This window comes from Tenrec ecaudatus, chromosome 3 (genome assembly GCF_050624435.1).
Source record: "Tenrec ecaudatus isolate mTenEca1 chromosome 3, mTenEca1.hap1, whole genome shotgun sequence".
Taxonomy (NCBI): domain Eukaryota; kingdom Metazoa; phylum Chordata; class Mammalia; order Afrosoricida; family Tenrecidae; genus Tenrec; species Tenrec ecaudatus.
The window spans coordinates 88,924,378-88,936,546 of record NC_134532.1 but is presented as its reverse complement, the minus strand read 5'-3'; the positions used below and the strand labels follow the sequence as shown (position 1 = coordinate 88,936,546).

General features: G+C 37.7%; 1 protein-coding gene across 1 annotated transcript in view; it reads right to left on the bottom strand.

The window, feature by feature from the left end:
• SCLT1 (sodium channel and clathrin linker 1) overlaps positions 1–12,169 on the bottom strand; it is a 223,238-nt gene that overhangs the window by 170,346 nt on the left and 40,723 nt on the right. The window contains exon 8 of the mRNA XM_075543790.1: positions 4,615–4,680. Within this exon, the coding sequence (XP_075399905.1) occupies positions 4,615–4,680 (66 nt within the window). The remainder of the gene's footprint in view (positions 1–4,614; positions 4,681–12,169) is intronic.

Here is a 12,169-nt window from a genome sequence, read left to right as displayed (position 1 = left end):
TCAACGGCACCTAACTGAAACAAAATTTCAAGAAGCCCAAGGAGTCTTGTGTTTTAAAGCCTCCAGTCACTTCTGAGAGAAAGATGAGGCTGTCTGCTCCTAGAAAGACTTACAGTCTTGGACATTATGGGAAGTGAGATTTTATGTCAACTTTATGGGACCTGAGTGGGGGAAAAGAGTCCAGCTTGTTAATTAGGTGATAGTCTGGTGATGCCTCCTTGAAAGACAGTGACAAATTCTCTCTGATCTTTTACCCTCTTTGCTTCAGAATCTCTGCTGTGATTATGCGTCTGCCTCCAAGGGGCAGCGTCACGTGGGCCACCTGGGAGCTGTCAGTGGACTCACATGTTCCCATGGACCTTGGCTCTACAGGACTCGGCACCAGCAGGTCTTTGCTCTTCCCTGCTTCCTACATCACCTTTCTGCCTCAGCAGCTTGCAGCTCTGTGAGTCTAAGAAGGGCTCTAGGTAGCATCGGACCAATGGACTTGAGTTAGACTAGGCTGAGAGGCCTCCTTGATGTAAAATTAGTTCTTTATGTAAACTTCTTTCTTACACATATATGACTGTCACTGGTTTTCTTTCTCCAGACAACTCTGCCTGACACAAACACCCTAAGGAACAATTCTACAATGTCCCATATAGGATCACCATCGTCAAAATTGACTCACCAGCATTGGATTCATAGATTTTCAAAGTCTCCTGGGAAACTAACTCGGCTACTTCAGTCCAAACTGATTCACGTCTCTGACTTCTACAGGGTGTCCATGTTAGTGTTTTATTACATACTGATACCAGCAATAATTAAAATTTGTGTTCTTGACCACTTGGGAGAATTTTCAGGATAAATAACATAGAGTAATTAAGGGAGATTTAAATTGTAATTTTGAATTTTTAAAAAATATTGAAAATAAAGCCATTTAACTTACTAGCAAGACTAGTTGGAAATTAACAACTGCACCTGAATATTGCTTTTTGTTCTGTATTTATGACAAATAAAATTAAGTACTATATTAATATTATAGAATTTAGAGACACAAAAGGGTGTAAGAAAACATCCCTTTCAAACATGGTATCTTACTTGATGATTATTTCCTATGTCAGTCCTATTTTTCCAGGTAGACAGAGGATTTGTGGATATGCACAGATTCCCTCTGCAACTTAGAGAACCTATAAAAGTGTAAGAAACTTAGTAGGTAATTACTGAAAAGTTTTCAAAGAAATGTGGCAATCTAAACATAAATATAGTCTCAGTAAGAGGAGTGTCTAGGAAATGGGCACCCTCACTCTCTTTATAGGCCCAATCCTCCTATGTATGTATAAGTTAGTACTCTTCCGGACCATTCAGGGCAGGCACGCATAGTACTGATTTGCAGTGGTAATGAGAGGTAATTTATTTATTTATTGTATTCTCATTAATTTATTATACATCTATTGGGGATCTATTCATTTAATGGGTATATTTATATCATAAGAACGCTTTTTCAAGGTAACTGCTTGGTTTTTTGAGTACTTGTTTCAATTTTTCAACCTCTTGGTTAACAAGTTTGACTCAAATTTATTCTCATGGCTAAGCTATGTAAGTTCTTTGAGATGTACAAGATCTTGACAGTCATTTCAACTTAGCAGTCTTGATTCATATATATTTTTTACATTAAGAACAAAATCTAAGTTTTAGTTACTCATTTTCCTTTACTTTAACTACCTTCATAATGTCCACCCCACCCCAACCTTTTAAAAAAATTATAAATTAGGTTTAAGTTTACATTTCAGATAACTAATTTTGCATTAAACAATTTAAGCTAATTATCACCCCAAACACCCCCATTACTTCCATACTACCACCTCCTTTGATTTCTCTTTTCTGTCTGGTGGATTACTACCTTCTTCACCCAAGTTAATACCTGCCAACCCTCTGCCCTCTGGCCAATTGTTTCATCTTGTTTCCTTTGGGATGAAAGTCTTTGTCTTGTGTGTGTGTGTGCCAGTGATCTCATACAAAACTTTTCCTTTTCTGATTACTTTCACTAAACATAATTATTCTTCAGGTCTATCCATGCTATGAGGCACGTCTAGGTTTCACCATTGTTTTCTAGCGATACACAGTAGTCTATTGTGTGTATGTACCAAAGTGTTCATTATCCATTCCTCTACTGATGGTCATGTAGGCTGTTTCCATCTTCTTGCTATTAAGCACAGTGCTTTGATAAACATGGGTGTGCATATGTCTGTTTGTGTTATATCTCTTACTTCTTTTTACAACACATTTTATGCAGCTTTTTTTATCCATTATTTTTAGTCTATCCACAGTTTATTATTTTGCTTTTTGTGGCCTGGAACTATAATTGTGTGTGCACAGGTGTGTGTGTGTGTGTGTGTGTGTGTGTGTGTGTGTGTGTGTGTTCAGTTCCAACTCATAGTTACTCTACGTACAACATAACAAAATACCACCCGATCTTGTGCCTTCCTCACAATTATTTTGCTTGAGCTCATTGTTGCAGACAGTGTCAACCCATCTCCTAAAGGGTCTGCATCTTTTTAGATCCCTTCATTTTACCAAGCATAATGTCCTTCTCCAAGGACTGGTCTCTCCTAATAACGTTTCCAGGAGACATGAGACCAAGTCCCACCATCCTCACTTCTAAGAAGCATTCCTTTGTCCTTCTTCCAAGGCAGATTGGATTGCTCCTTTGTAGGCCATGGTACTTTCAACATTACTCCTCAATACCATAATTCAAATGCATCGATTCTTCTCAGACATTCCTTATTCAACCTCAAATTTCACATGCATATGAGATGAATGAAAATACCATGGTTTGGGTCAGATGCACCGTAGTCCTCAAAGTGACATCACCGCTCTTCAACACTTTAAAGGTCTTGTGCACCAGACTTATCTGATGCAATGGCTCATTTGCTATCCTAACTATTGATTTTATGGGCATTAATTGTGGATCCAAGCAGGATGAAATCCTGGACAACTTCAAGCATTTCCCCATTTATCATTATGTTACCTATTGGTCAGTTGTGTGAATTTTGGTTTTTCTTACATTGAGTTTGTAATCTATTCTGAAGGTTGCAGTCCTTGATCTTCATCAGCAAGAGCTTCAAGTCCATGCTTTCAGCAAGCCTGTCATTTGCATATCGCAGGTTATTGATAAGTCTTCCACCAACCCTTTTGCCATATTCTTCTCCACATAGTCCACCAGCGTCTTAGAGTATATGCTCAGCATACAGACTGAGTAAGTACGGTGAAAGGATATAACCCAACGCACGATCTTTCTGATTTTAAACCCAGACAGCACTCCCTTGTGTTCTAATGACTGCCGTCAGGCATGCACAAGCGCTGCAGAAGCATGACGAAGTGTTTTAGAATTCCCCTTCTTTTCCGTCTTATGATCCATGCACTTCAGTGATTTTTGCATTGTCAATAAAACACGTAAACATCTTTTGGTATGCTTTTTCAGCAAAGATCCATGTGACATCAGCAAGGGCGTCCCTCATTTTATCCTCTCCTGAACCTGGCTTGACTTTCTGGCAGCCCCTTGTTGATGTATAGCTACAATCACTGTGGGATGATCTTCAACAAAATTTAACTTGCATAAGATATTACTGATATTCTTTAACGGGAGATTTCGCCATTCAGAAACACGAGAGAGATTTAACTATATTTTTACATGGCAAAGGAAAAATACTTTTAAGGGTAGAAAAAATTGGATAACTTACTTGGATGACACACCTCCACCCTTAAGCAAAAACACTTATTAGGTGTGAGTATGAAGGAGCATCATAACCGAACAAGGATGAAAACCAGAACTACCCAGTGTCATAAAACTATTACTCAACAACGAGATAAAAACAAAATTCTGAGCAAGTAAAGAAAAAAATTTTTTTCATCAGTATAAAAAAAAATGAAAAGAGCAGAAATGGAAGAGGAAAGTCTATGTGTTTCAGTTAAAAATTAAAGGGAAATCTAGATACACCAATGGTAGTACAAGTGGACAGTCAAATAATAATGGTTCTTAATTTCCTAATATTTTTAAGGAATTGAGCTAGTCATTAAAAAAAAATAAACACCACACGATTATTACTTAAGTACTAATCTGCCAGATAAAATACAAAGAATGAAGCATGAATTCTACTCTGGAGAATCACTTTTAGGGGTCCTACCAAGGACGCTAAGAATACTTTCATATTAGAATATATTTCAAATAGACGTTTTTTCTTTTAGATGTCCAAAAAGTATTCTGCACCATGACATGCTGATAAATATCAGAGAAAATGAGGCAGTAAAGAGAAGATCATTCTGCTTATTTTAGCACCATGCATATTTTGTTGCTGTTGGTGATGTCAGAAGCCTTGGTGGAACGGTGCTAACGCACTTGCCTGCCTATCAAAAGGCTGGCATTCAAATACACCAACGACTCTGTCCAGGAAAGATGCAATGCTATTAGGGAGTTCGACTGTCCTCTAGGTCATTACGAGTTGAAATAAAACTTGGCAATGGTGTTTTGGGGTTTTGTTTTTTTTTTTGCTTCAGCATAAATTAATATGATTATTTATAGTCACAAATCCTAGTTTAAATAAATGAGTACACTAAGTATATGTTATCACTTACCATTTCTACATTCTCATTAGTAGCATGAAGTTGCCTGGTTAGGTGTTGAAAATTAGTCAACTGGTCCTAGAGTAGAAAGATAGGGAGATTAGAATCAGTAGCATTTTGTTTGCAGTTTACATTTAAAATTAAGTTATAACTAAATTCAGTCTAATTTATCATTAAAATTAATTCAAAAATTAATATATCTTTGCTTAGACAAAATCAGTTGGTTCTGATAACTGTAAGAGGACTTCAAAATATCCATGGAAAAATAGAATTAAAATTTAATGTAATTTTCCTATGAACTTAATGATGATCCTTTGTATTACCATGTGAATTAGTAGTTAAAGAAATAAAATTACTATTTTGCTAAGACTTGAAAAGGTGGCAATGCTTAAAACTAATATAGCTATTTGGTTTTTATGTGAAACTCAAAATTTTTATAAATCAACTCATTAGTACAAAAACTTACTATAGAGACCTTGCTCAAGAATAAAAAACTAAGATATGAATTATGTGATGATCCTTTTAAAAAAATTCTCATGGCTTAAATACTCAACATGTTTTTAAAAGATTATTGTTCTGATTCTTTAAACATGATATGTGCAGACAATACAAGTTGTAAGGGTGGAATTAAACATTAATAAGTAACTAGCCAAGTAAGGAAAACTGTGAAGTCATATAAAATAAACAAACTGCACAGTGATAGCATACGAAAGATCTTAAATGGGGAAAAAATAATAGGCATAGAGGACTGATCTAGATAAGGAAACAGATTATAAGAACATTCTTTTATGAAAAATGGTTTCAGGATCTCAGTAATAAAAATTTCACAGAGCAAACCACAGTGCATTATTTTCAAACTAGGGCATTTGTAGAAACAATTTCTAAGTTACACAGCCTCAATTAAGAATTTTAACTAGAAATCTGTAATACTAACAATGCTGTTGGTTATTGGCTGCCAACGAGTCCGTTCCAACTCACAGCAACCCGAAGGACAACAGAGCAAAATACTGCCAGGTCCTATGCCACTCTCACAATGCCATATTTGAGCTCAAGGTTAGAGACACTCTCAATTCAGCTCATTGAGGGTCTTCTCCCTTTTGTGTTGTCCCTGTTTACACACTACAATGTCCTTTTCCCATGGATTGTCTCGCTTGATAACATATCCCAAATATATACGACATTTTATAGAAGGGCATAAGAAGGACATTTTACAATTCTCGCTTCTAAGGATAATTCTGGTTGTCCTTCCTATAAGAAAATTTGTTTTTTTTTTTAAATCATTTTACTGGGGGCTCATATAACTCTTATCACAATCCATACATACATACATTGTGTCAAGCACATTTGTTGCCATCATAATTCTTAAAACATTTGCTTTCTACTTGAGACCTTGGTACCAAGTCATTTGTTTTCCCTCCCTCCCCTCCCTCATGAACCCTTGAAAATTTATAAATTAATATTTTGCCATGTCTTACACTGTCCATGGCAGTCCACAATACTTAAAAATGTTCTTCAACAACACCATAATTCAAATGCATCAATTCTCCTGTGGCATCCTTAATTGTCCAGCTTTCCCATGGAAATTAAGGGATTAGAAATACTATGTCTGGGGTCAGCATGCCTTAGTCCTCAAAGGGACCCCTTAGGGAAGTCTTGTGCAGTAGATTTGCCCAATTAAATATATCCTGTTTCTTGACTAATGCCTCATTGAGTGTTGTTATAGTTGTCATGTACCATTGAGTTGGTTCTGATGCATAGTGACCCTGTGTACAACAGAATGATGCCCTGCTCAGTCCTGTGCCAACCTCAGACTTGTGATGTTTGTGCCCATTATTGTGCCCATTGGGTCATCCATCCCCTCTCTTTTGATGTCCTTCCAGAACTGGTCTCTCCTGATAACAAGTTCAAACCTTGCTTCCAAGGAACATTCTAGCTGTACTTCTTCTACACAAATTTGTTTCTTCTTTAGGCAGTCCATGGTACTTTCAATATGATCCCCTAGCACCATAATTCAAATACATCGATTCTTCTCTGGTGTTCCTTATTCAATGTAAAACTATCACATGCATATGAGGCTTGGGTCATATGCACCTTAGTTCTCAATGTGACATCATTGCTCTGCAATGTTTTAAACAGATCTTGTGCATTAGATTTACCCCAAATACATGCCGCTGTTTGATTTCTTGATGGCTGCTTCCATGGACACTGACTGTGGATCCAAGCAAGATAAAATCCTTGACCGCTTCAATCTTTTCTCCATTTATCATGATGTGAGCTATTGGTTTAGTTGTGAGGATTTGGGTTTTCTCTACATTGAGTTGTTATCCATACTGAAGGCTGTGGTCCTTGATCTTCACCAACAAGTGCTTCAAGTGCTCCTCACTTTCAGCAAACAAGGTTGCATGATCTGCATACTGCAGGTTGGCATCCAGCCTTCTTGCAATCCTGATGCTGCATTCTTTCTCATGTAATCCAGCCTCTCAGATTATATTCTCAGCATATAGATTGAATACGTAGGAGAGAGGATACAACGCTGACACGCTCCTTTCCTGATTTTAAACTAAGCAGTGTTCCCTTTTTCTGTTCAAATGAGTGCCTCTTGAACCATGTTCAAGTTCCGTAGAAGCACAATAAAGTGTTCTGAAACTCTCATTCTTCTCAAGGATAGCCATAGTTTGTTATGATCTACAGAGTCAAATGTCTTTGTGCAGTCAATAAATCACAAGTCAACATTTTTCTGGTGTTCTCTGCTTTGAGCTATGATTCACCTGACATCATCAGTGAGATTCCTTATTCTACATCCTCTTTTGAATTAGGCCTGAATCTCGGGCAGTCCCCTGTTGATATCCTTTTGGAACCATTGTTGAAGGAGCATTAGTGAAATTTTCCTTGCATGTGATACTAATGATAACGTTCTATAACTTGAGCATTGTTGGGTCACCTTTCTCTGTAATGGGTACAAAAAGGATCTCTTCCATTAGGTTGGCCAAGTAGTGTCTTCCAAATTTTTTGGCAGAAATGAGTGAGTGCTTCCAGGATTCTATCAGTTTGCTGAAATATTTCCATTTATAATGTCAGTGTCTGAAGCTTTGTCTTGTGATACTGCCTTTAGTGCAGCTTAGCCTTCTTCCTCCAGTCCCACCAGTTCCTGATCACATGCTATCTTTTGCTTATAGAATCTTTTAATATTGCAACTCGAGGCCTGAATTTTCTTGTTTTCATTTTAAGATCTGCCAAATACGGTCTTCCTTTTTGTTTTGTTTTTTACTCCAGGATTTTTGCACATTGCATTATAATACTCTACTTTTTCTTGTGGAGTTGTGTCCTTTGACATTTTCTGTTCAGTTCTCTTACTTACCTCACTTCTTCCACTTTAGTTTTTCTATGCTCAAGAGCAACTTTAAGAGTCTTATTAAATATCCACTTTGATGTTTTCTTTCTACCCTGTCTTTTTAATAACCTTTTGATTTTTTTTCATGTATGATGTTCTTTATGTCATCCCACAACTCATCAGGTCTTCTGTCAATAGTGTTCAATGACTAAAATCATTAGAAATGGTCTCACAATTTGCTAGGATACACTCAAGGTTACATTTTACCTCTTGGGGACTTTTTAAATTTTCAACTTCAACTTGAACTTACGCATGAGCAGCGGATGGTCTGTTCCATAGTCTGTCCCTGGCCTTGGTTAGACTGCTAATATTGAGCTTCATTGTCTCCTCCCACAAATGTAGTCCATTTGATTTCTGTGTATGGAGAAGTCTATGCGGATAGTCATCTTTTGTGTTGTTGAAAGCAGGTGTTTTCGTTGAAGAAGTCACTGCTCTTGCAAAATGCTACCAAGTGCTCTCCAGCTTCATTTTTATCACCCAAGCCATATTTTCCAACTACTGTCCCTTCATCTTTGATTCCAACGTTTGCATGCCAATCTCAAATATTCATTGAGTACATTTTGAACAATTTCAAACTGAAGATGTTGGTAAAATGCTTCAATTTCTTCATCACTAGATTTAATGGTTGGTTCAAAAATTTGAATAGTTGAATTAACTGGATTTCCTTGTATGCTTATAGTTATCCTGTCACACAGTGCTGTGCTTCAAGAAACGTCTTGAAATGTCCTTTTTGATGATGAATATGAAGCCTTTTGTTTTAAATTTGCCATTCCTAGCCTAGTAAACCAAATGACTCTGATTCAAAATGGCCAATGCCAGTCTATTTAGATTTTTATGCATTCCGTTCACTTTTGACAACTTCCAGTTTTCCTAGAGTAAAACTTCATAGCTCCAAGCTCCAATTATTAATGAGGTTTGCAGCGGTTTCTTCTCATTTTGGATCATGCCAAATCAGCAAATAAAGTCCTGAGGGCTTTACTTCACCCACATCCTTATGGTTGACTCCACCTCTTGAAAGGATGGCTCATCCTCAGCCACACGAGTATCTTACCTGCCTTCGGTCACGAAGGGCTCATTTTCTAGAATTACTTCATAGTGTTTTGCTGCTTTTCATGTGGCTAATTCCTCAAAAGTGGGCCATCTTAAGTCATCATTTGACTCGTGTGGACTTGTTCTAGTTTTCTTCAGCTTCAACTTGAACTTGTATTTAACTGATGGTCTGTTCCACAGTCCATCACTGGCCTGTTTTGGCAGACTATATTGAGCATCTCCATTGTCTCTTCTCACTCACTCAAACCCAAACTCACTGCTAACAAGTTGATTCCAAGTCAAAGTAACTCTATCGTTTGAATCAATTTGATTTCTCTGTTACATCTGGAGAATTGCATGTGTTAAAGTTACTGTTTTTATTGCTGAAAAAAGCTATTTGCAATTGAAGGGGTGTTGTAACATTCTCTCATCTGGTCTCCAGCTTTGTTTCTATCACCATGGCCATATTTTCCAACTATTTCTTCCTCTTTGTTTCCAACTTTTGAATCCCAATTCCCAGTAATTATCAATGCATCTTAATTATATGTTTGTTTAACTTCAGAGAGAAGTTACATAAATATTAGCCTATCACAGACAGATACTTCAATATAGCGCTTGAAATGTTCTTTTTGAATGTGACACCATTCTTGAACTCATCATTCCAGGTATAGCAAATCACATGATTGTTTAACTCAAAATGGCCAGTACAAGGCCATTTCAGATCACTAATGCCTAGATTATTAATTTTACTGTATTCCTTTTCATTTCTGACAACTTCTAATTTTTCTACATTTATTCTCTGTAAACTCCACATTCTGATCATTAATGGATACTTCTATCTGTTTCTTCTTATTTTGAGTCAGGCATGCTGCATTAGCAAATGGCAGTCTTGAAAGCATTACTCAATCCATGTCCTTAAAGCTGATTCTGCTTTGAAGAGGCAGCTCTTCTCTGTCACATTTCAGTGTATTATAACCAGAGGGGCTCATCTTCTGGCATTGTATCTGACAGCATCCTGCTGTTATTCATACGGTTTACAGTGGTTAAGCCCCCAAATGGCTGGCCTATTTTTCTCTTCTTGTCTGTTCTTAGGAGAGCTATAATAGCATAGTGTGTTATACGCTGGCTGGTATCTGTGAGGTTAGCAGTTGAAAACCTCAGGCAAAGGAAAATGAGGTTTTTTACTCCAATAGAGTTACAGTCTCAGAAACTGACAGGGGCATTTCTATACTGCCCTATAGGGTTGTTATGAGTCAGAATTGACGGAATGGCAGTAAGTTGAGTCTGTTCTTTGGAAGAAGCACACCAACCTGCGTGATCATGAGGTGCTGAAGGGATCAGTTATCAGGCATCAAAGAACAAAAAAAATCATATCATTGTATAATAACCTCCCTGATATGATCGCTGAAGACAAATGGGTGCATAAGCAAATGTGGCTAAGAGAGCTGATGGTGTCCGGCTATCAAAAGATAAAGCATCTGGGGTCTTAAAGACTTGAAGGCAAACAAGTGGCCATCTACCTCAGAAGCAACAAAATCCACATGGAAGAAACACACCAGCCTGTGTGACCATAAGGTGTAAAGACTTGAAGGTAAACAAGCGGCCATCTAGCTCAGAAGCAACTTACAAAGCCCACATGGAAGAAGCACTCCAGCCTTTGCAATCACAAGGTGTCAAAGGGATCAGGTATCAGGCATCATCATGACAAAAAATCATATCATTGTGAATGAGGAGTGCAGGGTAGAGACCCAAAGCCCATTTGTAGGCAACTGTACATCCCCTTATGGAAGGGTCGCAGGGAGGAGATGAGTCAGTCAGGGTGCAGTGTAGCTATGATGAAACATATAACTTTCCTCTAGTTCCTAAATGCTTCCTCCCCACCCACTATCATGATCCCAATTCTACCTTACAACTCCGGCTAGACCAGAGGATGCACAGTGATACATAAAGGAACTGGAAACACAGTAAATCCAGGGCGGATGATCCCTTCAGGACCAGTGGTGAGTGGCGATACCAGGAAGGTGGAGGGAAGGTGGGGTGGAAAGGGGGAAGTGATTACAAGAATCTACAAATAACCTCCTCCCTGAGGGACAAACAACAGTAAAATGGGTGAAGGGAGACGTTGGACAGAGCAAGATATGACAAAATAATAGTTTCTAAATTATCAAGGGTTCATAAGGGAGGGAGGAGCGGGGAGGGAGGGAAAAATGAGGAGCTGATACCAGGGACTTAAGTGGAGAGCAACTGTTTTAAGAATGATGAGGGCAATGAATGTACAAATGTGCTTTATACTATTGATGTATGTATGGATTGTGATTAGAGTTGTATGAGACCCTAATAAAATGATTTTAAAAATCTATTCACTATTGGTGGTCCTGATGGTATTTGAAATACTAGTAATATAATATCCAGAATTATATCCACATGAAAACCACCATTGTAGAAGAACTGATAGCTGCGTAGTGGTAACATGTAGTCAGTGACACCTATTTAAGGGTGTCAATATTTTAATTTCATATAGCATTATCATGATATTTGAGCAGTTTCTTGACCTAACCAAATGCATAATTTTAATTTTTGAATCCAAGTCAGAAATCAAGTTTTTTCGAAATAAAAGCTTCTGGGGCCCCCATGTGTATAATAATCTTTACCAATGCAAACAGCTGCTTCTTAAACGTAAATACATTTTCAATTTTTAATCCTATTTTAGAATCGAATATAGATTGAGCACTACTTTAATTATCTGTTCAAGAGAGAGATAACCAGCTAAGATCTTTTATTGTTGCCATAAACAATACAGAATTTTGACATCTCTTTTGCAAACTGAGGTTTTTCACAAGGTAAGTAAAAAAGTATTGCATCTATGGTTCTGGATCATAGAGATATATCCCCCCGCCCCCCGCAAGTAAAATATGCCTAAACATGTCCCTGCAGTCAGCGCATGGCAGCACAGTTATCTCACTAATACATTTACCTTCCTTGCTTTAGTGTGCCTTACCAAAAAGGGCTAGTCACATTACCTCACAGAAGGGCCACACGGAAGGAACAACACATTCAGGGTACAGGATAGCATGGATGAAACACACAACATTCCTCTAGCTCTTTAATGCTTCCTTCCCTGCACTATTATGACCTCAGTTCTACCTC